A 26,015-nucleotide genomic window follows, 5' to 3' on the forward strand; every position below is an offset into this window, starting at 1 on the left:
GAGAACCGAGTCGGCCTGTGCTTGGCAAGCTGAGGGACTCTTATTCTGAAAGCGGGGCGGCTGGTGCTCTCACTTGCTTAGTCATGGTGACTTACACCCCATCTTCTTCTCCTCCTCCTTCTCCCGCCCTCCCCACCCGCAGCGGCGGCTGCCTGCACTATGGAGGAACAGAGGAGGTGGGGCGCACAGCTGGACGGAGGTGGGGAAGGAGGCGGCGGCCGAAGCGGGCATCGGGGGCAACCATGGAGGGGTGAGTAGACCCTCGCGCCAGCGCTTCTGGACCCGTGCACGGGCGGGAGCTTGCCGCGCGCGCTGTGCTGCGCCTCGCTCTCTCTCCATCCCTTTCCGAGCAACGGAGCGCGTAGAGGCTCGGATCCACCTTTCTGGCGGCGGTTGGAAGGTTGCGCCGGGGCTGCAAGGTTTCCTTGCTCTCTCCTTCCCGTAGCTCCGAGGGGCGACCGATGGCGGGGAGGGAGAATGGCTGGAGTTCTTGTCACCCGCCGCGAGCGGGACAAGGTAGCTCGTCCTGGGCTTCGGAGCGGCGGGAGCCCGAACGCCGCCTCCGCCTTTGTTATGTGGTGGGCACGGAGGCTGTGGTGATTACGAGAGGGAGAGGTGCGAGGGGGTGCAGACTTCCGGGCTTTGCAGTTGGAGCGGGAGAGACGGCGAGCTTGAGGCCTGGAGGTGGCGGCGTCTCCGGCTCGAAGTTGGAAGAGCGCAATTTTGAACCGTGTCGGTGGGATCTCGGGTGATGTCGGTGTGAATCTGATCCAAGCGCGTACAAGGGATCTCGGGCTGACGTCTTACATTTTGGGAAAGAAATGAACGGCCCGCAGTCTGGACAGGGAACACAGTGAGGAAATCAGAGCATGCTGGGCCAAGTTGTCCTGGTGGAAGAACACGTGTGAGCCGTAAACGAAATGGCCGAGTTTGTAGGTGGCTGCCGGAGAACTGTACTTAGATATCGGGCAGCAGTTCCGTGAAGGAAGGGCTTGTCGTCCAGCCCTCTGGGCCTACCACAGTGACAGCAACCAAGCTCCCTTCAGCGTCTCCTTTAGGTGACCTCATCCTTAATTGTCAGCTAAAGCTTGGAGAAGCAGGGAATACAGAGTTGTGAGGAGAGATAGTGTGTTGATGGATTCTTAATTGATAATCCTTAAAAAAAAAAACATAATTCAAAATATATTGCAAACTGTGATTTTTGGAAATTCAAGATTTACAAAAGTGCCCCCCAATTTCTTAGGGCCCTTCCATATTTGTTGCATTTCAGAAATGCTACATAGGAGTTTCATTCTCCTTCAAGCCCAGGTGCCTGAGCTAGTGCTGACTTGGATCTGCAACTCAGCACCTATTTGAAGGCCTTGAGTGATGCTATCTGAAAAGCAACCAGAGAGATGCAACTTTCTATCTTGAAGAAAAATAATTCATTTCATTTCCAAGCTTCCATGTTACTATGGTTTTTATGTTCTGTCAACTGTTATGGAAGGAAGTGCTTCTTGATTAAACAAGGCAAGTAAAATTGGGAGCAAAGATTACCTGTCATACTTTGGTTTTCATTCACAACTAAAAGAGCAAGCTGGAGCTTTGTGGTGTTCAAATTGTTGTTGTTTTGCTGATCCAATAATACTGTACTTGATTAATCTAGCAACTAAAGCAGGAGGATTGTGCTGACTACAACTTTTAGTGGTCTTCACCTGTATGGATAACAAGGGTGCTGGGCTAGTTCAGCAACACTTGAGGACAACAGGTATTCCACAGGAAATAAAGTTAGGTCTCCTTTAAATTGAACTCAGGTCCGGTTGACTACCTGGCATTTCCATGTAGTTTTCTTGACAACAATGTACCAGGGGTGGGTTTCTACCAGTTCTGTCCACCTCTGTAGAACCGGTAGCTCTGAAGAGCAGCAGACATAGAACCGGTTCTGTCTGCTGCTGTTTTGGCCCACCCCACTGGCCGGGGTCTTACCTGATCTTTATTTCCTGCTTTTTCAACTGCAGCTGCTTTGCACGACACAGCTGCAGTTGAAAAAGCAGGAAAAAAGGACTTTTCCAACCACTGCGCACTTGCACGCAGTCGCACTTGTACAACTCGCACACAGAGCGACAGAATTGGTAGTTATACCAGTCGGATCCCATCCCTGCAACGTACAAATAGCTTGCTGCTGCCTAAGGTGTTTTTTTTTTTCAATTGTTTTCCAGTCAGGAATTTTTCTGTGTTAAGTAGTAACCAGGTCCAATGCTGCTTAGAGTCTTGAGCATAATTATAAAGTTTGCTTTATTTAAAAGAAAAAAATATTTTGGTATGATTTAATATTCCTAAACTGTAGAATGGAGTAGTCAGAAATAAATTCTTTGCTCTAATAAAGGTTGCACCAAAGATTGATCATTTAATTTCTATTACCAATGTGAGTAAGCCTAGAGAAGCTAAACTGGGAAAAGGAATCCTAACAAGGAATTAGATCAAACTGTTGTAAATTGGAAGCAGGCAAATACTCATTTGGCTTAATTGTCTTAAAAGTGTTTTTAACTTCCAAAAAGCGATGGATAAATACATAACATAATAGCTTGACTAGCTACAGAATAAACCTAGGAATGCAGGTATAAAAGACTCTAGATTCATAAGTTTCTTTCTTGGAATCTCTGCAAGCACAACAGTTTTATGTTATTCTCATGCGAAATCCTTGGAAGAGGCCTTCCTGCTTCAGGTGGGAATTCAGTATGTAGACAAAGTAACTGTTATAGAGCAGAAGTGGAAATTGGCAAGGTTTCTTGGCATGGTTTTCAACAACTCTCAGCCTATTTCTGCTCAACACTTGTCCTCTCCTTAAAGAAACTGTTCCTCAGCAGGGCCAGAAGTACTACAAGAATGGGGTGGGTTTTTTGCATCATAGTTTACAGAGAGCAGTTGAGCGAGGCACTTGTATCAAGTTCTAAAGTTGATCTCCTAAAAGCACATGACTTTGGAAGGAGGAAGGCTTTGTTTACCTGTAGCAGTAGATAATGATCTGGCCTTCTAGATTATCCTCCTGGGCTTCATAACATGGTCAAAGTGTGCTTACTTAGAATGATTACTGCTTTAATTGGAAGTAGTTGCAAGATTTAAAGGAATATGCACATATGTCCATTTTATTTTTTCACATATTCATTTGTTTGTAGTTTACAGGGTTTTTTTCTTTTATTCCAAACTCAGATCTAGAAAAGAATTAGAAAATGGCCAAAACTTTGATGGCCTGGCCAAACCTAATACTGATATGATTTTGTGACATTTCTTTACTTTATTATTAATTTATATCCCACCTTTATTATTTTTACAAATAACTCAAGGTGGCAAACGTATCCAATATTTCTTTCTCCTACCCTTTTTGTCCACAACAACAAACCCCATGAGATAAGCTGGACTGTGAGAGTGGCCCAAAGTTACTCAGCTGGCTTTTATGGTTAAGACAGGACTAGAACTCATAGTCTCTGTTTCTAGTCTGATGCCTTAACCCAGGGGTGTCAGATTTGCCTTAACCCAGGGGTGTCAGATTTGCAGCGTCACGTTGTCACGTGACATATTGCAACGTTTTCCCCCTTCGCTAAACCAGGGATGGTCATGGCCAGCACATGAGGCATCCAGCTCACAGGCTGCGTGTTTGACACCCTGCCTTAACTGCTAGACTGACAATAGGGTAAGTTCTGACAACTCCGTATTTGTATGTTATAGCCAGGATTTCAAACATGCATGGCAGTCAGTTCTTGACTACTCTTGCTTGCTACAGTTGTTGGGGGGAAAACATGGATGCTTCTTCTAAGGATATATATCATATTTACAAGCATCCTTGGCTGGCTTCTAAACAAGTCAGAATCAGAAGCTGTGATTTCTTTTTGGCATCTATTCCCTGAGTTTTTTGGGAAGGAGAAGCCTGGTTTATAATCCATTTATTAGAAAAAATATACATATTTAGACCCTAGAGGGAGGAACCAAACAGAAGCATGTACTAGAATGATGGTCCAGTCATGATACGTCACATTTTGTGACAATTCCAGCTAACTCCAACATGTAAATATTCCCATTTCATTTAATACATGACTTTCTGTTCTGATGCAAACATTTTGGAAGCAAATTTTGTATTTGTATTAGATCAGGTTTAGCAGCAACTGACGTAATTATGGAGATGCACGGATATGATTGTTTTGATTCCCTTCCTAGGACATGTGCAACGTTTGTCCACTGTTCTTGCAACATCTCTTAAAATATTTGAAGATGACTACAGCTCATCTACTGAATTAGAAAAAATACACAAATACATCAGATCTTGTTAGTACCTCACTTATGTTATTAGGCGATAAGCCCTTCAACACTGGAATTATTTTGGTAGACTATTGGATTTATTACTTTTAGGCAAGCGTATCCTTCCCTTTCTAACCCATCATAGAATATGGATACTGGAACTATGATAAACAAGAGTTCTTTAGAACCCTTCTAGCACACTAGACTGTTTGGACAAAAGATATAACCATATAGCCTTGTTGTTCCAGATGCCTTTAATGTGCTCATCAAGTTGAGTTTATCAGTGTTAAGATGGGTAAGATTTACCCTCTAACAAATTCCATATGCTGATATTAAAGCCTGCTAACTACTATGTTTGGTCTGTACTGATGATGTAATTGATAACATTCTACAGAGAAGATTCTGCCAATAAAAAAATAATTTTATATTAAGTCAGTAGCTGTATTTTTTTTTAAGTAACAAATTGTTGAGCTGGGATACTTGCACATCTAAATTAGGGTATATGTGGGCAAACTAATGTTCACAAAACTTAAATTTTCCCATTTCTTCATGTTTTCCAACTTTACTATATATTTTTTATCTTATTAAAATAAAATTTTAGAATGCTGTCTTCCCCAAACCTCTTTCAATTTTTCACCCCTATCCTGAGTATTTTGTAACCCAGAGGAAACCAGATACTTCCTTGTGCCCAATTAGATGACTCAGTTAAGACCACGTTTCTGGCTTTCTAATTCATTTTATAGGTGTGTGCTTCAGAAGAAAAATGCATCCTCTCTGACACAGTTAACATTTCTAGTTAGAAAGAAGAAGCCTGTATTTGTTTATGTTGGACTGAGTGTTGCTCCTAATCCTCTCTCATTCTGGTCTGATGAAGTCTCGATTGCTTCTCTTCCAACATGAGCTCAGGGTCTGTCATGAGAGCAGAGCTTTGAATCAGAGCAATATCTGTGGGAAAAGTGAGGTAGTTTGTGAATTTTGCTCAGGAAGGACACCAGGAACTGGTAAGACAAACCATCCATAATGGGGCATATCCATCCTAAGGACCCTATCTAAAATTACTACATGGAGAGTAGGAAATGGGTATTACGAAGAAATTCAGTCTTAAATAGTTATCTCCTTGGCAACTTGTAGCTTGTTTTCTTAGGTCATGGGAGGCGAGTCAAGCTTGAGGAAACAGGGCAAAATGTCAAAATCCTCAATTCACATTCCGCACAAAGGTAAAGAGATTTCAGGCTGCTTGAATTTAATTGCTACTGTGCTGAAATTGCTGGATCCACCAATCAGATTAGAAGCACATACAGTACATTTAGGAGCAGCCTGTCCTTTAAACCTGGAGCCCATTTTGAACCTAGGGGTTTATGTTCAATAGCGATTAGAATCTTATGTATGCTGATTTGCCACCTGAAAGCCTAAACATTCCTGCTATATGCTGTCGTCTTGTTTTGGTGGAATAAGCCAGGATAATTTTCACTGTATGCACCAGCTGGACTGGATTCCCCAGGCATTTGTGTTTGGCAAGTTTTAATCCCTGAACATATAGCAGTGGTGTGTGTAGTTGTGTATGAAAGCACCGTTCTTGTTGCATGTGACCATGTAAACTGAGTATGCAACTGCTACAGTAATCTAATCAAAAACCCATCCCCCCCCCCAAGCTCAATGCAATGCCATTTTAAAGAATCTTCATTGGAGAGGCACAGTAAATAATTGCTGCCCATCTCGCTGCAAATACACTACTCGCCTTCTGTTAAATTTCAAGGGCCTTTTGTTTTTCTTCACTTCATTGGATTGATTTAAACTTTTGGTTTAAATGCCTTTCATAAATAAGCCACGTCTGTGAATTAAAAGAAATGGACAGGTAGCACTGAAGCGGTTTACAGGGATGTCTTATTCTTCAAAGCCTCATCCATTATGAGCCAGCTTGCGTATTTAGTCAGTTTCTCTTGGCTTCCAGTTTGGCCTGAATACAAGGGCAAGCCACTTATGAAATCTTGCCATGAAAACTTCAGGGACTTGTCCAGGCAGTTGCTAAGAGTCACCACTACTTGTAGGCACCCCGAAAAGCCACAAACTATTGTGAAGGAGGAATATGAATTAATCTTACAATAGTATATTGATTGCAGTGCGAATCGTGGAGGAAATACCTACAAACCTCAGTGGTCCTGGAATGACTAAGCAGTCCTAAGGTATAGCCTGCTGACTCATAGTGACTGTGTTAAGTAGCACAGAATGGCACTGTATGGCGCAGAAAGTTAGCTGTGCTTCTGATTGACCTGAAGGAACACATGAAAAGGACATCTTTGTCCCTCTTCTAATTGGAAAAAAAAAAAGGGAGTGGATAGCTTAATCTGAGCAATATTCCCTCATAAGTATTTTTATTTTTAAACTGTTTTTAATTCTATTTCAAGTGTATCTGTTATTCTTTGAAGCTAAGATTGCAGGTTCTGTGTCTGGCAAACCTCACATATATGTGTGCCTGTTTCACAGATGTGGGAAGGTTAAGGATGATCTTCTAGAAGGAGGTGCCTCCTGCCTCCTGAGTGAGGCAGCAGTGCAAAGCCAGAAGTGAGATGTTGCCTTGGGTCGTACACTACCTAACCAAACCTCTTGCTTCTCTGTCCCCTGTGCAGGTATCAAGACTTTGCTGCATGACAGGCCTCTGTAGGAAGGCCCTCAGCTTAGCTGCCTCTGCTGGTGCCCCTGTTCGTTTCCTGCATTCCTTCGTGCAATGACCACACGACTGCTTCTGTGATGTATGCTCCAGAGTGCAAGGCGGAGGTGACTCCTTCACACAATGGCAGTCGCACCTTCAGCTACACCCTTGAGGATCACACCAAACAAGCTTTTAACATTATGAATCAGTTGCGCCTAAGTCAGCAACTTTGTGACGTCACCTTGCGGGTGAAATATAAGGACATTCCCCCAGCCGACTTTCAGGCCCACAAGGTGGTGCTGGCCTCCTCCAGCCCAGTCTTCAAGGCCATGTTCACCATGGGCCTCCGGGAGCAGGGTATGGAGATAATCCCCATTGAGGGCATCCACCCCAAAGTAATGGAGCGCCTCATTGAATTTGCCTACACCGCCTCCATTTCCGTGGGTGAGCAGTGTGTGCTGCATGTTATGAATGGGGCCGTCATGTACCAGATAGACAGCGTAGTGAAGGCCTGCTGTGACTTTTTGGTGCAGCAGCTGGACCCCAGCAATGCCATTGGCATCGCCAACTTCGCTGAACAGATTGGCTGTACCGAACTGCACCAGCGGGCACGGGAATATATCTACATGCATTTTGGAGAGGTAAGACCCTGTGCAAGGAAAGGGCACCAAGGGGAACAGGAGGAGGCGGGGCATACCGGTGTTCAAAGGAGGTCTGAATTAGAATATGGCCTGGCTTTTGACTGCCTTTCACAATTTATTTCCTGTTCTTGGTTATGAAAAAACAACTCTTCTATCTCTTCCAAAGAGGCAAGATACTATTTCTCCCCCCCACCCGCCTTTTTTTTTTTCTGTGCTGCAAATCTTTCCTAGTTACCACCTGGATGTCTGGTATAGACTCATTGTGTTTCTGCAAACGTAAGGGGCTGGAAACTTGTTATTTTGTGGAAATTGCTTAATAAACCCTGAAAAGTTGGGGAAAAAAATAATTCTGTAGCCATCAGTGGCTTCTGCCTCTTTTCTAAATTTGCAAATAGAACGAAGCTAATGGGTTGGTTCATATGTTTATTAAATGGATATCCTGCCTTTCATTCAGGAGTCCTAAGTGGAAGAGTCCTAGCACTCTTCCTTCCTTTTTTTCTCCCCACCACCTCTTCCTTATCAGAGATTGGGCATAAGTATAATAGACCCAAAGTCATCAAGTGAGCTTCCATGGCTGAGGCTGGTTAAGAAACTGGACCTCTCTGTTCCTAGCAGAGCCCTTGGCCATTAAACTTGCCCACCCCCAGGATTTCTGCTGGGAGACCCAATCATCTGGCTAAACAGGGCAAAATAAAATAGGGAGACTGTATGTCACGTGAGATTCTGCAGGAAAGGGGGTATTTTCCTGTCCGTATGCAAAATCTGTCCATAGGTTTTGTGTCAATGAATGTAGCGGTGCTCCATGTTTGTTCATAATATTCAAAAATATCCTCCCTCTTTATTTTGCCATCTTCAGAAGAGAAGTTGGCGGTCTTGTTGCTAAGGTCCCAACAATAACTAGCCTGTAAGAATTTTGCTTGCTTTCTTATTAATTTACAAGAGTAAATGCCAATCTCTATTTTAGGGGGAAGAATTGAGAATACTGTAGACTGTCAGGAGAGGTATGGCTTCCTCTTTTTTCATTGCAGGGTTCATTTTCCAGCCATTTCAGAAGCCCAGAGGAAACAGGGTGTTAGCTATTTCTGTGTTAGATCTGCCACTCCCTGCTGATCCAGCACAAACTAACATGGATTGGCAAAGGACTCTGGCATTGCTTTTTTCCTGCTCCAGTAGCCCCTTTGATTTCTATGCTGAATGCACCAGAAAGAGCTTTGTCATCGGAGACCAATAAAGCTTTGCTTTGTGTTATTAGTGAAAGTCCATCCAAAAGGGCTGACCAAGTAGAACAGTATCCCTAATTTTGTAGCCCATATGCCTTCCTTGGGTTTCCTTCATTGTCAATCCCAAACATGAGTGATTAGATAAAGGAAAGCCAGGTTGTGGTTACTCCCCTTCATCTCTCTGCACATCCTTTGTTTTTGCAAATTAACTTGGTTAGAATTCCTGGTTGCTATTGGCAAAAGATTTAAAGGCAAAACTGCAGCAGAGGCATGGGAAGAAATCATCAGATAGAATACCCAGGCACCCACTACACATTTTTTATGTGTGCAAAGCATTACCATAGAAATGGGACACAATATGATGATTGGATTGGTGGTATTTTGCGTTGTACAGTTGTGCAGTTTACAATGTTTTGGCTGCAGTGAACAAGCCATATTTGGGTTTGGATTAATATACACATTCTACCTTTGTGACAAAGATGGGGAATTTACTGCTTAGAGTCAGTCCAATAAATTGACCAGATGTTAAAATGCAATGACAAACTAAACCTCCCACAGGGAAACCTTTTGTTAGAAACAAAGTTAATTCAGTACCTGGATTTTATGAGGGGACAACTGTTTTCCTCTTTCTTCATCCTAGCAGACCATAAAAGAACTTGTATGTAATCTGACATCCGTTTTGTATCTGAAGCCTAACCTGTAACTGCCAGCCTCAGAATTTAAGATTGGGTTTCATCAGATACAAAACTTGCAAAGATGGCTTGAATTCCTCATTTGAATCTCCTGCCAATCTGATTGTCATGTTTCCTAAGAAAGAATTTTTCTAAAAATTGGAAACTTGCATGCTTTATTAAAATTCTTTTCATCTACTAATAATATTGCCTAAAGTGTATTTTGCAATAGGCATAAACATTGCACCTTGTTTCCATTCATCAGTGGACAGTCTCGTCAGTCCTGAGAGCTAAATGAGAATGAAGAGTCCAGCTTCCTGTTGGCTTAATTGTAATCCTTGCATTAGTACCAAGAACCACATTGCAAGCTGTCTGAATTTTTATTGTCTTCCTGCTGCTGGTTTAAACCAGGGGTGTCAAACTCTCATCATCATGTCATCATCACATGACATATCGGGACTTTTCCCCCTTTGCTAAACTGGGCAGGGCAAGCACATGGGCCGTTCAGTCCATGGGCCGTGAGTTTGACACCCCTAGTTTAAACTCTCATCCAGGAAAGTCATTTCTTTGATTTGCCTGTCATGTATTCCCAAGTGAATACATACAGACACAAGTACATCACACAATAGCCACATATGGGGAGAATGTTAGAAAGACAGAAAGAAATGAGATGTAATATCAAAATACAAAGAAATGAAAAGAAAGATTAGAAAGTACCTGATGTATCTATTATACAAAGCTTTTTTCAAACCTAATATTTTTCTGTGTTTTGTTCTACTATATTTTCATTTATCCTTAAGTCTTATTCATGTTCTACAAATATCCAGAGCCTTGCCCATGGATTGTCACTTACCCTACCAAATTAGTTTAATATTCCTGACAGGTTGAGCTAAATTTTAAAAACCTGTTTTGCTTTCCTTGGGGATCACATCTGATAAATTGAATTTAAAGGTGCTGCGTGGGAGGAAAATATGCAGGGTGGTTATTTCAGCCAGTTGTGAACAATAGTATTGAGTCTGTAAGAATCCACTCATTCTCCTTTTAGGATTTTTGTTATTGTAGAAATTATCAGTCCAAAACCTTTGCTCTAGGCAGCCTTTATGACTGACAAAATAAAAATCTGCTTATGGATTCTAGAATGCTGCTAGATTATCGTTTCATACTGATAATTTCAGAGGCTATAAATTCTATTTTTTTCCAAAACTTTATATTCTTTAAACTTAGGGCAGTTCTTCATAGCAACCTTCAACTACTGGTTGATTCTAACTGAAGATGAACCTGGTTTTAAGAAATCTCTGTTTGGATTTCAGGTTTTGACCATGATGCTGGTCAGATGTTCTTTTTGGACCTTATTTTTTACGGGTCCTGCATGGTGGATTCCTCTGCTTCTTTATCTTACCTGCAAGTGCTAGAAAAGCAGTTGCCAGTTGCTTTCTTTTCTGCAGATCTCTGCAGGCATGTGTTTTCCCTCTTTGTGACATTCAGCCACCATCCAATGATCTGTGCAGAAAGAGTCCTAGAGCTCATCTAGAGCAGATTTTGCTTGCTTCTGATGAGCATATCATCTGTCTGTTGTGGACATCATTAGAAGGGGAAGCCACCCTTCCAAACTTTTGTGGTTTTGCTCACGGTCTCTCTTCTCCTCCGTTAGGTGTCCAAGCAGGAGGAGTTCTTCAACCTTTCACATTGCCAGCTGGTGACCCTGATCAGCCGAGATGAGCTGAACGTGCGCTGTGAGTCAGAAGTCTTCCATGCTTGCATTAACTGGGTGAAATATGACTGTGAGAACCGGCGCCTCTATGTCCAGGCCTTGCTGAAAGCTGTGCGCTGCCATTCCCTCACGCCACACTTTCTCCAAATGCAGCTGCAGAAGTGTGAAATCCTCAAGTCGGACTCCCGTTGCAAGGACTACTTGGCCAAGATCTTCCAGGATCTCACCCTGCACAAACCCACTAATGACATGCCCTGCCGTGCACCCAAGGTGGGTCAGCTGATCTACACCGCAGGGGGCTACTTTCGCCACTCCCTGAGCTACCTGGAGGCTTACAATCCTTCCGATGGCTCCTGGATCCGACTGGCTGACCTGCAGGTGCCTCGCAGCGGCTTGGCTGGCTGCGTAGTGAGCGGACTGTTCTATGCAGTGGGGGGCAGGAACAACTCTCCCGATGGCAACATGGACTCGGATGCCATTGACTGCTATAACCCCATGACCAATCGATGGTCTCCCTGCGCCCCTATGAGTGTGGCCCGTAACCGAATTGGTGTGGGAGTAATTGATGGTATGATCTACGCGGTGGGCGGTTCATTTGGGAGCACTCATCACAACAGCGTGGAGAGGTAAGGGAAAAACCTTCCCAAATCTGGCTTGTATATTCTGCTCCCTTGCAAGGCAGCCTTCACAAATGCAAAATGGACGTATAAGGCTCTAGAGACCCGGGCAATGTATTTTGCTCTGGTTGTATCCTTTTGAAGATTTCTCCTGTTTTTCAAAAGTGACGTTTTTATTCAGACCTGGCACGAAGAGACTTAAGCAGGTTTATGAGAGAAGGGGTGTCTCGAGTATCTGCACAATGTGATTGGATAGCTTGGGCTGTCCCCATGTGGAGGGAAAGAGATTGATGCTGGCTTTCCCATCAGCCTGTCCGTAGTAATATTGGAATGAGGCCTTCTTGGCAAAGGTAACAGGGACACCTGGATTTTTTTCTCAAGTACTCAGAAGTATTGATAAAGGGAGAAAGCACATAGAAGAGTTAATGGTGCAGATGAGGTAGAGTGTTTTGGAGAGCCTCTAAAATGGTAGTAGAGGGCCTGAAGAAAATCCATCGTGCTTCATCTCCTTCCTGTTTCATCCTTCATCCAGCTTTCTCCCTTCTTCAGTGGCTGCAGAGAACTGGCACAGTAAATCAGCAACTGTCAATTAGCATCCTTGTTCAAACAACCTAGACAGCAGAAACAAGTACCTGATGTAGCTTCTCTTTTTCCTCCAGGTACGAGCCGGAGCGTGATGAATGGCAGTCGGTAGCTCCTATGCTGACGCGGCGGATTGGGGTCGGCGTGGCTGTGCTGAACCGTCTCCTATATGCTGTGGGGGGCTATGATGGCACTAACCGCCACAACACCGCCGAATGCTACTACCCAGAGCGTGATGAATGGGAGACAATTGCGTCAATGAAAACTATTCGGAGTGGAGCAGGTATGTGCAGCAGCAGGAACTCCATACTTGAGGATACAGATGTAAAATTTCTGCAAACTACAGGGTGGGAAAAACTGGTCTTTTCTTTGTATTTTAATGGAAATTTAAAATTTGGGAAAATGCCAATATATGTACTTTTATAAGAGTCACTTTCACATTGTGATTCTAAGAATGTGCAATATGTATAACTTGGTTTATTCGTGTCCCCCTTGTCCCCTCTTTGCAGGATCTTTGCTCTTCTGATGTCTAGAAAGTACTCCTGTAACAAGTTGTAGGGCACCATTTGGGGGAAATAATTGACAGCAACATAGGAATCCTTTGTCATGCTCCTTTCATAAATCTAGTTCTTTGTTGTTTTGCTTCACTTTTTTTTATCAAATTTTTTTATTTTTTTCTCAAAAAAATAAGGCAGGGGCAATTATCCTCTGAGCTTTCTTATGTCTAACTTCAACAGAGAATCTTCATAGTTGTACATTGTAACTAGCTGCTGTCTTCTCTCTTTTGTTGTTCCACCTCCTCAATTTAAGTCTGTTATCTTGGTGGAGGAGTAATTTGGGGCTCTGTGACTTTGTTCTTTGTTGCCGGGGATGGTAGCGGTATCCAGAAATAAGTAGGAATACCTAACAGGCAGTTATGTAATATGTTAGCTAAGCACTTGGTATATAAAATCCACACAGAATTAGATGCTGGCAGCATAGAGTTCAAAGATGTAACGGCTTACAATATCATCTGGGAAGGTTGAATCTTGAAGAAATGGGCAGAATTCTTGGGTGCAATGAGCTGTACTGTATTGGGTGCTTCAGACCCAACTGGTGATAGTTGTCCAATTTAGTTTTACACTGGAGTTCTGGATCTAAATTGAAATGGATGAACTCGAAGTTGATTTTCGTTGCAGCAAGAGTAGATTAGCAAGCTTGATTCCTACCAGTTGCTAGAGATTGGCAGCAAGCAACCTTTGGTGAGGTGAGAAGAAATCACAAGCTGCCAACCTGAGTGCCTGGATCGCAGTCATGTGACCACAAGAGTGGCGCAATGGACAGAACCTTCATACTTCAGTGCCATTATAACTTGGAATGGGCCCCAGGCGACTACCTGTAATACAATAAACTGGACTATGGTTGGGTGGTGCTTCAGACCCAACTGGTGATAGTTGTCCAATTTAGTTTTACACTGGAGTTCTGGATCTAAATTGAAATGGATGAACTCGAAGTTGATTTTCGTTGCAGCAAGAGTAGATTAGCAAGCTCATGCCTTCTAATTCCATGGTATTCATATGCTTGGGGAGATTTCCCTACATTCAAAGACCAGTGTAGATGTTTCCTTGCTTCTTGTTTGATGCCAAAAAAATGGACATTCTAGGTCCAAGAATAACACTGCCTCCTACCTGAGAAATATTGTCCAGGAGAGGTAGATTTCCAGGCATTGCTAAAAGGCCCTCCAGGCATTGTTAAACTCTAACCTGGCCCTAAATAGGCTTTCCACTGCAGATTAAGGTTGCAAGAGATCCTGATCTTGAGAATGTGTTATCCCCTGAGTGTTTGAATAATTCATGCCTGTCTGAATGCTGTTCTTTCCTAATGCAGGAGTTTGTGCTCTGAATAACTGCATATATGCCATGGGAGGCTACGATGGAACAAACCAATTGAACAGTGTGGAGCGCTATGATGTGGAGCTGGGCACCTGGTCCTTTGTGGCACCCATGAAGCACCGTCGGAGTGCCCTCGGGGTCACTGTATATCAAGGCAAGATCTACGTGTTAGGTACGTTGGCCAAGGATTACAGCAAGTTCTTTTTGGCTGGATGTGGGAAGTACAGGCAGCAGTCACACAAGCTATGGGCATTGGTCCCAGGGATGGCTTAGTTCACTTGGTTAATGGGGTGGAAACAAAAGCCATATTTTGTTTGCTACAGTTAATAATCTATTCTTGCACATATTTACTTGGATAGCTTAGTGAGCTCTTGAGTACATTACATTGAGACACACTGGGTTGAAATCAATGATACAGATGTGTGTAGAAGTGCTCTTACTTATTAATGCGCACACTCTATCTCCAAATAGCAATTTTGGTAAGATTCCCCCATGTAAGTGTTGAAGCGTTTCCATCTGCTGAAACACTGGGCTCTTGGAAATCTTGATAAAAAACCCAGGACAAACATAACATTCCATAATAATTACAATTCGGGGTCATTTATATTCTTATTTGTATGATGCCATCAAAATTTTGCCCCATTCAGCATGAGAAATACATGTTGCCACCTTACAGAAGACACACTGGATATAGCAAAGCAACAGGATTTATACCAGCAAGAAGCAGAATTTTTTCCAGCTAGACATCTTATATGTTAATTATGGCTAAGACTCTTCCCATCCTCTTTTTCTTGTTGCTGAGATTTCACATGGCTTTTGCCAAATAGAGCTACTTTCTACCCAGAGAATTAGAGTTGTACTGTGAATACAAAGCTGTCCTGCGCAGTTGGAAGACAAGGCTTTGGGGGGCTGCCTCTGATTCATCTCAGTTCAGTCAAGGGCCTTCAAGGTAGCCCCTGGCCTCTCTTGGTTCTAATTGCTAATTGTTTTCCTGCAGGTGGCTATGATGGACAAACATTTCTGGACAGCGTTGAATGTTACGATTCCACTACAGATACTTGGACTGAAGTAACTTGTATGACATCAGGCCGCAGTGGGGTAGGCGTTGCCATTACCATGGAGCCATGCTGCAAACAAACTGAGCAGCAAAAATGCCATTGTTAATGGTAACGTGGAATGTGCTCCACTTCCCTTCAAATGGAAGGGAGAAAAACAAATGGGAGAAGATTCAGTATTATAAAATACCTGCTGCCAAGTTGTTTTCTGCCAGAATAAAGGAAACGTGCCAAAAAGATGAGAAATGCTTTAAATCCCATTTGAACTGACCTTGAGGCAACATTGAAGAACAGCTTTTGCTCTGTGCTTTACAAGGGTAGCAGCTACAGTAAGTCTGTTGCCTCTCCATGCTGCTCCTGCCTCAGTTTGGGATGGATGCGTCAGTGAAGAAGGAAGCCCCTCTGGAACAACGACAGGAAAGCTCAATTCACAGTGGCTGTCTCTTTTCTGGCCCCTGGCAGTGAATGGACCTTCAGGAAATGACCTCCAAATCGGGATGGGTGGAAGTATTTTGTACATAATGCAGCCCTGAGCCCTCCTTAGAAATGTGTATTATTCATACAGTTTGGCGGCCAGTTCAAGGTTAATTTTTTTGCTTGTCAAGTTTGTACAGGTGCAGGTGAGGAAACGGGAAAAGTTGTGAGGCACTCTTCTGTGGTTGCTGATCTGCAGGTAGAGTGCATTCAGAAAGTATTCAGAGTCAGACCTTCTTCGCTTTTGTCATGCTGCAGCCCAATTCTACAATGGTTGAAATTCATTTTTTTTCCTGATTAATCTACACTCAGTACTCCATAATGACCAAGTGAAAAGAAAAAATTTAGATGTTTGTAAATTTATTAAGAATAAACTGAAATATCCCATTGGCCTAAGTATTCAGACACTTCAGTACTTTATTGAAGCACCTTTGGCAGCAATTACAGCCTCGTCTTTTTGGGTATGATACAAGCAGCTTTGCACACCTGGGTTGGGGGATTTTCTGCCATTCTTCCTTGCATTTTTCCTTCCTTCAAGTTCAGTCAGGTTGGATGGTGACCATTAGTGGACAGCCATTTTCAGGTCCCTCCAGAGATGTTCAGTAGGGTTCAGGGCTCTGGCTGGGCCACTCTAGGACATTCACAGAGTTATCCTTAAGCCACTCCTGTGTTGTCTTGGCTGTTGTTTAGGATGATTATCATGTTGGAAAGTGAACCTTTGGCCCAGTCTGAGGTCCTGAGCACTGAAGAACAGGTTTTCATTGTACTTTGCTCCATTTGGCTTTCCCTCAACTCTGATCAGTCCCTGCTGTTAAAAAACACCACCACAGCATGATACTGCCATTACCATGCTTCACTGTTGGGATGGGCAGATGATGAGCGTTGCTTGGTTTCCTCCAGACATAACATTTAGAATGGAGGCTAAGCAATTCAATTTTGATTTCATCAGACCAGAAAACCTTGTTCCACACAGTCTGACAGTCCTTCAGATGCTTTTGTGCAAACTCCAGGTCGGTTTTCCTGTGTTTTCACTGAGGCTAGCCGCTCTGCCATAAAGCCTATATCGGTGGGGGGTTTCTAGAACTTTGTCCCATCTACACATAGAATCTCTGGAGCTCAGTCAGAGTGACCATTGGATTCTTGATCACCTCTCTTAATAATGCTCCCCCAATTGCTCAGTTTGACCTGGGGACCAGCTCTTGGAAGAGTCCTGGTTGCGCCAAATTTCTTTGATTTGAAAATGGTGGAGACCACTGTGATCTTAGGAACCTTCAGTGCAGCAGAAATTTTATTATAGTCTTCCCCAGATCTGTGCCTTGCTATAATCCTATCTCTGAGCTCTGTAGGCAGTTCCTTTGTCCTTAGGGCTTTTGCTGTGCTACAGTATGCATCGTCAGCTGTGAAGCCTTCTAAGGAGAGGTGTGTGGCTTTCCAAGTCATGTTCAATTTGATTTACCAGAGGTGGACTCCAGTCAAGCTGTGGGAACACGTCAGCAACCATAAAGAGAAATGGGAGGCACCGGAACTCAATTTCAAGTGCTGTTGCTAAAGGTCTGAATATGATATAAATATGAGTATAAATGCAAATGTGATATTTCAGGTTTTTTTCTTTTTAATGAATTTCAGACATTTCTAAAACTCTGTTTTCACTGTCATTATGGAGTACTGAGTATAGATTAATGAAAAAAAATGAGTTTCAACTATATAATCGGGCTGCATCATAACAAAATTGACAAAAGTGAAAGGGGTCTGAATGCTTTCTGAATGCCCTGTAAGTGAACACTGATCACTACAACTTGAAAACCTCAGGTGGACCTTTGCCTATGCTGCTTTTCTATTATCCCACAAGGAAGGGCTTACACAGGTGGCTACCTACGTTTTTTCCCCTGACCTGTGGATGGTACATCCTCTTAGGAAACTGGTTTTGAAGTTCTACTCACATGAATAAAACACTTTTTGTGATTAGTATTAATATTTATTTTGCTTCAGTCTGTATTATTCCATTAATACTCTTCGGAATACTGCTGTGCCAAAAAGTATAACACAGAATGAGCCACTGAAATATATTTTACTCCTAGGAATATCTACTATATTATGTACTGTTTGCCAAAAGCTTCTTTATTCACCATGATGTATTCACCAGGTTCCAGAGGTAATCACTGATAAAGCAAGGAGAATGTTGGCTACTGTCAAGGTTGATAGATTGAGCAATATCTGGTCCATAATGGGCTGAGAACAAAGGAAAAGGTTAAGGAAAAAGTTACTCAAGTTTTTTCCCTGATCCAACCCCCCAAGTTCCATGGAATGAAACATATCAGGCTCCACAACCGAGAAAGGCACATTGAGATTCTTCTAAGCAGTTTCCTTTATGTTCCACACCTATAGAAGAAATCTTTCCGAACTAAACCAAACTATTTGCACCATAAAACAAACTGGGAGCTATTAGGGAGGAGCTGTATTCACTCTCTTTTACCCTCAAACTATAATAGTGGGGTGTTCTGCTTCTCTGGAATTCACTCCCTCTTCCCCTCCTGGGAATCCAGACATTACAAAAGGATACTTCCTTTGATCAGGGGTGGTTCACAAGAATAGTCCCAGTCAATCTGGCAGATCTGATAATAAAGATGTACAAGATACCTGGCAGACATAACAAAACATGAGTTCCTTGTTCTGGTGCAGATCCTATCAATATCTACAACTGCTGAAATCTGTTCATAGGCTGTGTTGGCTAACGATTCACAGACCTCATGTCAAATGAATCTGGAAAATGCAAAGCAAGGGAAAGCTGGCTGTGTGGTGATTTCCTGGAGTGCTGCTTCTTGTTCAAAGCAGGATGTCTCAAAGTAATCAATATCTATTCCCAAAGGGAGTAGCAGTGGTCTATTAAAGTAGTTTTTATTAAATTATCTTCAAAAAATAAATATTTGAAGACTGATGAATAATCTGAGGTTTCATGAAGGGATTGTTCAACTGAGGAGTTTGGGGACCCTGATTAAAAACCTGCTTTTTCCCATTGTCCCATTTAAAAAAAACCATGCAAGTGTTCCAAGTGTACTGTATGCATTAACTAATTACAAATGTCCACAAATGTATATTTTTACTTAAGTCCATAACTTCAAAGCAGATTGTCAATCTACATGTATCCCCTTGGCAAATCAAAAGGAAATTTGGGAGGGGAAAATAACATACATTAACGTAACTTTTTGATGGTTTGATCAGTTTTAATAATTTAGAATGGTTATATGGCTGTCCAACTCAGATTACTTGCATAAAAGGAAATGGATCACCAAGATAGAAGCCGAGTAGCCTAGTCTTGTAATTCAGCTTTTGCAAATGAGAGATTAGGTAAGATTTTTACTCACGTAGCTGACATAGATCTGTCAGCTTCTTCTGTTGCGTTCTGCTGCTGCTGCTTGCTTTCTTCTCTCAAAGTCTCCAGCTCTTTTCTTAATTCAGTATATTGTGTGAGTGAAGGAATCCAAGTAATTCTCCAAACTATCAGAGGTCTTAATAATACTCCAACAATAATAGTTTCCATATTGTGGACAATGGTGCTGTGTTACCTGAACCATGTTTCAAAATAAGTGCTTGGAAAACTTTTTATCCTTGGTATTTAGGCACCAAAGTACACTTCTACACCAATTAATCCAATGGTTGTCCTGTTTTCTTTTGCAACAGAATCAAAATCTGAGCAAGAGAGTTAAGTGAACTGCTCCCAGTGAAAATAAAATACAAACTGTCTCAATCTTTTTGAAAAGGCCATACATGGAATTGTTTATTGACTCACTTTGATTTTCAAAATCCAAATGAATTAAAGCAAAATCTAATTAGTTTATAGAACAACATGTCATTGTTTTCTTGCCCTGAATAAACTTTATAGAGGGCAGGTGTGATTGGAATCCTGCTCAGAACACCAATTTTAACAAGCCAAAGAAGATTCTTAGACAACATAGTACTCAATGGATAAAAAAAATATAACAAATAAAGAATGTGCCCTAAAGGATAGTTACCTGCAATAAACAGGAAAGACCTTAAAATGTTAGAAAAGAAGAGTCTACCATCCATTTTTTTTCGTTTTCTTTCACATTCTAAAACCACCCTTGCCTGTAATATTTCACAATATACCAACTTACTTTTGCTAAAATGTCCATGTGACAGAAGCCTGGATTCAGCAAATTGTCCAGCTCTGATTAATGGAGAGGCACTTATTTATATACATATACACCAGATTACCTTATACCAACAGTTAAAGGGCCAAAAGCAACTAGACCAGGGCTTCCAGCATCATGCGCTGGCCACGCTCAAGTTAGCAAAGGGGAAAAAAGGTGATATGCCCCGTGATGATGCCGGAACGGTGTGAGTTTGACACCCCTGAACTAGACCAACAACAGGTAATTCTTGCTTAATGATGATAAGTGAATTCCACACAGTTGTTAAGCATGACATCCTATGGTTGCCATTTGTGATTTCCTGCCTGACTCCCCAAAAGCAAAATTCTTACAGGCTAGTTATTGTAGTCTGCATAGGTCTGCACAGACTACTTGAACCGTCTTGTCCTGCTAAGACACGGTCGCTCTATTCATGCCAGCAGAGGTGGTCTGCTGAGGACCCTGTCAATCAAAGAGTACATCACTGGAGATGGTTGATGGACTAACTTGCTGACCCCACCTCCCTCCTGCACTCCTGCTTCCACTCCGCATATTACTGTATTACTACAGTTTATTTTTGTTCCATTCCTCTACTATTGTTATATTTACAATTTTATCTTTTTTTCTGTTTTATTGTTGTACGCCATCCAGAGTAACCCCACAGCAAAATGGGCACCAAATTTAATAAATAAAAAATAAATAAATGGCAATCACCTGACTGTAGGATGCTGAGACAGTTGTAAATATAGGCTAGTCACCAAGTACCAAATTGTAATCAGGTCATCTGCACTTACACTACGATCATCAGAATTTTGATTTTTCATTCACCTCCACTGTAACTTTGAGTGGTCATTGAGAGACTGCTTGTAAGAAAGAACTATCTGTACTTTTGGTTTCAACATCTTTAGAACTATGCAGACTCTACCATGGAGCATAATAGGACACAATTTCTGTCAAGCCAATAAGACATTTACAGGTGGCTCAGATGCTGGGCTTCCTGTTCATGACACCAGAAATACTTGGGGTGGGGTGGGATTATCTTTAATCCTAAAGTAGGACCATACAACAAAGATAAAAGTTTATAGCTAAGAAACTCACCATACTGTTTTACATATATTACATCGCCTTTTCCTGCATACAGTACTTTATTAGGATAAATAATGGTTGATTTAACTTGCTACTTTCTCACCAGAAGCTAACATGAAAGGATATTTAGTACTGATCCTCAATTTTTCATCCTTTTTATTTGTCTGAAGCAATTTTTGTTCAATTTTCTGGAGCTTTTGGATACTCGCCTTCAACTCCTCTTCCCTGTCAGAAAGTCTCTGTGCCACTTTCTCCTCAGTAATCATGAGCTCTATAGTGAAAGCAGAGTACAGCATATATCCAGTTAAAATATAAATGGTTGGCAAAACTGAATTTCAGCATTTTCTTTCTCATTATCTATTAAAATATTCAACAAATTTCTACAAATTCTTTCTTCAGACTGCTTATTTTAACTGCAGCCAATGATTCTTGAAATACTTTATCAGTTTTCTTCAATTTGATGTTCTCCAAACATAGTAAGATTTATCATAATTCTTGCTAGTATAGCAACAATTCATTAATTTGACAACCCTAGTTTGGGGAAAATAATCCATAAAATATACAACATGGATGTGCAGTATGCACCATGAACAAACCATTCTCTTTAAAGAATAGTTGGTTTCAAACGACCCATATCCAAGCTAAAATATGTCAGTTTGATTTATGTGACAAAATGGATCTTACTTGTTTATAATGTAAATTAAAATACAAATTTCTGACATGAGGAAATAGTAAAAAAAAAAAAAAACAAAGTGGAAAATTTCTTTGATGGCAATGTTTGCAGTGATGATAATAGAAATGGGGAAAGAAATGAAAAAGGAAAAGGACATGAGAAATGAATGTACTCATTGGTTATTCAGTTGTGTAATCATTGCTGTATTAGGAAGCTCCCTGGTGCTTCCTATAGATACCAATGGCTGCTTTCTCTGCTTTTATCACATGGAGATCAGTAGCAGTTCAGAATGGGAAGGAAAGGCATGGGAAAACCAGTCAGATAATAGATCAGGAGTGGGCAATTAATTTCTGTCGGGGGGGCCACATGGAAAATCAGATCTGCGTTCGAGGGCCGAACCAATTTTATAAAGGCCATTATAAAGGGCCCATTATAAAATGCAGCAAATTATATATAAGAATATTATATATATATATATATATATATACATACTATATTATATATATAATATTCTTATATATAATTTGCTGCATTTTATAATGGGCCCTTTATAATATATATAATATAATCCCCCAGCAACTAAGACTAACCTGAGCACAACCAAGCCCCCACCTGAACATAACACGCCTCCAACCAATCAGAACACGGCTAACCCCCAGCCAATCAGAACACAGCCAAACCCCTACCAATGAGAACACACCCCCACCCAATCAGAACACAGCCAAGCCCCCACCCAATCAAGTCCCACCCCCACTGGCAGTTAAAAGGAGGAAGCAGCTGCAATCTCCATTACTCTGAGAAGCACAGAGCCGGAGACAGAAGCCTGAAGATGATGAATGAGACTTCATCGAAACGTTGCCTAGATACTTCGAATCTTACGCGGGAGAAAACCCGAACAACCAAAGATCCATATATATATATATATATATATATATATATATATATATATATATATATATATATATATATATATTTGTTTTCTGAGGTTCTGCGGTATTTATATGTGGATCTTTGGTTGTTCGGGTTTTCCATCCAAAACAAATACAACCCCCCAAAGCACATCCTAGATCTAACCAACCACTGCCTATCCAATACATACTTCACCTACAATGGACAAAAATACAAACAAATAGAAGGAGCACCCATGGGATCACCCCTCTCACCTGTCATCGCTAACCTCTACATGGAACACTTTGAAACACAAGCTCTAGAAAAATACGACCACAAACCCAAACTCTGGCTCAGATACGTAGATGACACCTTCATAATCTGGCCACATGGGAAAGAAAAACTGAACAACTTCCTCACACACCTCAACAGCCTACACCCCAAAATACAATTCACCATGGAAACAGAAGCCAACAACCAACTTCCCTTCCTAGATGTCTTGGTATACAAAAGATCCAATGGCTCCCTAGGACACACCATCTACCAGAAGAAAACACATACTAACCGCTATCTACATGCACTCTCACACCACCACCCAGCACAGATCAATTCCGTAGCCAAGACACTCATCTCCAGAACAAAATGCTTAGCCGATGAACAACACCAAAAAACCGAACTACACACTCTCACCAACGTACTTACAGCCAATGGATTCCAAAGAAAGAAGATTACCCACCTAATCCAAAAAGAAACCCCAACCAAAATCCAAGACAGAGAACAAGAAAACGGCAAAGCCCTCCTCCCATATATAAAAGGCACTACAGACAAAATTAGCAAGATCCTCCAAAAACACAACATCAAAACAGCATTCTGCACAAACAGAAAAATATCCACCATCCTAAGAAACCCCAAAGACAAAATCGAATTAGAAAACCAAGGAGTATACGAAATCCCCTGCACTGCCTGCCCTACCACATACATTGGACAAACTAACAGAAGAATAAATGCACGCATTGAAGAACATAAGAACTCAATCAAAAAGAAGAAACGACCTCTTCCCTGGTCCAACACCTCAAAGCCACAGGACATGAAATTGATTTTAAAAATACCAGAACTATCGCCAAAACCGAACACTTCAACAGCAGAATAATCAGAGAAGCCATAGAGATAGAAAAACGCCCACACAGCATGAACAAACGAGATGACACCTCCCGCCTTCCAGCCATTTGGAAACCCGCCCTCATGAACAGACGCAGTACCTAACATGAAGAAGGACACCAGACCCACACCCATGAGAGCCACACAAGATGCCACCACCACACTTCCATGTAGAAAACAGACTCTCACCCACTCAGAAGATGAGACACGACCATGGACCAGAAGCTGCACTACAGCTGCATCACTACCCACTTCAAACCCCTCCGAGCCATACATGAAGCAAACCGACACCCACTATGAAGATGCAGCAGGACCACAAACTAGAAGCCAAACAGCAAGATCACAACTCACCAGCTCAAATCCCCCAGCAACTAAGACTAACCGAGCACAACCAAGCCCCCACCTGAACAGAACACGCCTCCAACCAATCAGAACACGGCTAACCCCCAACCAATCAGAACACAACCAAACCCCCTACCAATGAGAACACACCCCCACCCAATCAGAACACAGCCAAGCCCCCACCCAATCAAGTCCCACCCCCACTGGCAGTTAAAAGGAGGAAGCAGCTGCAATCTCACATTACTCTGAGAAGCACAGAGCCGGAGACAGAAGCCTGAAGATGATGAATGAGACTTCATCGAAACGTTGCCTAGATACTTTGAATCTTACGCGGAGAAAACCCGAACAACCAAAGATCCACACACATATATATATATATATATATATATATATATATATATATATATATATATATATATATATATATATGAAAAAGTAACACCGCGGCTGCTCCTGCTACTACTTTCCACGCTTTCCAAACGCGAGTCCCAGGAGAACAAACAGCAAACCACGCTCAGGGGCATCCAAGCCCACCTAAAGCTAGGCTGCTGCTGGTGGAGCCTTGCCCTGCCTTGGTGCCCCGTTTCCCGGCTCGGCGGTCCTGCTCGGGCGGCACTTTAAAAGCCCTCCTCCTCGTGTACGGGCCCGACAAGCCGCTCACCACGACGTGAGTGCAGGCTTCCAAATGATTGACAGTCCAGTGGACCAGACTGCCACCGAATCATCAGAGAAGCCATAGAGATTGAAAAAAGACCAGAAAGCATGAATAGAAGGGATGATTCTATCAGACTGTCAATCATTTGGAAGCCTGCACTCACAAACAAAAATATTTCCACACCACTAGCCAGACAAGCACCCGGGCACAAACAGATCCCCCCTGATACCTCCAGCTCAAACACACCCCAACCAGGCACCCAGATGAAACCTAGCTTCCTAACAAATGATAGCCGTCCATTTACCCGGAGCCAAGCTGCACTAAAGGCCTCCAATAAAGGAATACAATGTTGCCAGCCAATCAAGATACAAAAAGAGCCCCCAAACAGACAAAAGATATTAGAAACACCAATCAAGCAGAATACAGCAAACTCCAAGACCAATGAACACAGACCAAGACTCCCAACCAATCAGGATGAAGAAAAAAACATTCTGGCACAGCAATAGGCTGCCCCAAATTTAAATCTGAAACCACTATAAAAGTCTGACTCACAGATGAACACTATACAGAAGACTGATGATAGCAGATGAGATTCTGCCGAAACGTTGCTACAACTTTAAAAGCACAACTACAATGACGTGGGAAAATACCCGAACAAAGCTGAATACCATACATGTAAGTACCCGCGAAAACTTAAGAAAACAAATATGTATGTATGTATGTATATATATATATATATATTTGCTATTTTCTTAGATTTTTTTGTGTATTTTCAAGGGGAAGTACCAAGCAGAATCTGAATGAGTTACATGATATAAAATAGATATTAGAAATTTGAATGTTATAATTTTAGAATGCACAAATTTAATGTTTAATAAGATTTCATATGATACTAACTATAAGATTCAAAGGTGTTGCACTCCGATTGGCAATCATAGGGGAAATTTTGCTTTTTAAGAATGTTGGAAGAGAACATATGAAATTGTAAACAAGACAGACAAAAGTATAAGTATAATGAATAAAAAGATATAGAAATTTAGGCAAAAGAAATGCAATTGAATAAGAAGAAAATGAGATAGCTATAAAAGAAAATTAAGTAAAAGGAGAAATAATGAGAAGTTGGAAAAAGAGTGAAAAGATATGAAGTTGAACACATGATGAATATGCCTATGAAATTGTGTCTGTATGGAAATGTGATAACCTGGAATCATGCTGTATCATATAAGATGTTTTATTTGTTATGTTTTATTAAAACCCAATGAAACTTTATTAAAAAAAAACAAGAGGTAAATCTTTTTAAC

At 41.7% G+C, this 26,015-nt stretch overlaps 2 protein-coding genes across 8 annotated transcripts in view; one reads left to right on the forward strand and one right to left on the reverse strand.

Moving 5' to 3' along the window:
• KEAP1 (kelch like ECH associated protein 1) lies at positions 1 to 17,742 on the forward strand. 3 transcript variants are annotated; one of them, XM_026711369.2, is made up of 6 exons: positions 1 to 250; positions 6,900 to 7,563; positions 11,106 to 11,791; positions 12,442 to 12,647; positions 14,231 to 14,407; positions 15,233 to 17,742. In XM_026711369.2, the coding sequence occupies exons 2-6, from the start codon at positions 7,021 to 7,023 to the stop codon at positions 15,397 to 15,399; spliced, it is 1,779 nt and encodes a 592-aa protein (XP_026567154.1). In that variant the 5' UTR covers positions 1 to 250; positions 6,900 to 7,020; the 3' UTR covers positions 15,400 to 17,742. The 3 variants fall into 3 exon arrangements, with proteins under 3 accessions (XP_026567154.1, XP_087781977.1, XP_087781978.1); XM_087925851.1 differs by lacking the exon at positions 1 to 250 and adding an exon at positions 273 to 516; XM_087925852.1 differs by lacking the exon at positions 1 to 250 and adding an exon at positions 394 to 1,058.
• SPC24 (SPC24 component of NDC80 kinetochore complex) overlaps positions 15,231 to 26,015 on the reverse strand; it is a 21,493-nt gene continuing 10,708 nt past the window's right edge. For all 5 annotated transcript variants that reach the window (XM_087925856.1, XM_026711370.2, XM_087925854.1 and 2 more), the window contains exons 3-6: positions 21,125 to 21,269; positions 19,127 to 19,219; positions 18,325 to 18,401; positions 15,231 to 17,993 (exon numbers count right to left, since the gene is read on the reverse strand). In XM_087925856.1, the coding sequence (XP_087781982.1) occupies positions 17,887 to 17,993; positions 18,325 to 18,401; positions 19,127 to 19,219; positions 21,125 to 21,269 (422 nt within the window). In that variant the 3' untranslated portion in view covers positions 15,231 to 17,886. The remainder of the gene's footprint in view (positions 17,994 to 18,324; positions 18,402 to 19,126; positions 19,220 to 21,124; positions 21,270 to 26,015) is intronic.

The sequence above is a fragment of the Pseudonaja textilis genome, chromosome 2 (assembly GCF_049901715.1).
Source record: "Pseudonaja textilis isolate UNSWEBS1 chromosome 2, rPseTex1.2, whole genome shotgun sequence".
In the NCBI taxonomy this organism is placed as follows: domain Eukaryota; kingdom Metazoa; phylum Chordata; class Lepidosauria; order Squamata; family Elapidae; genus Pseudonaja; species Pseudonaja textilis.

Bases quoted from the DNA above. Each gene is read 5' to 3' on its own strand.
- KEAP1 (XM_026711369.2), top strand. From the start codon at position 7,021: ATGTATGCTCCAGAGTGCAAGGCGGAGGTGACTCCTTCACACAATGGC. The intron at 7,564-11,105 runs GTAAGACCCTGT...CTCCTCCGTTAG, and splicing joins TCTACATGCATTTTGGAGAG to GTGTCCAAGCAGGAGGAGTT. The intron at 11,792-12,441 runs GTAAGGGAAAAA...TTTTTCCTCCAG, and splicing joins CATCACAACAGCGTGGAGAG to GTACGAGCCGGAGCGTGATG.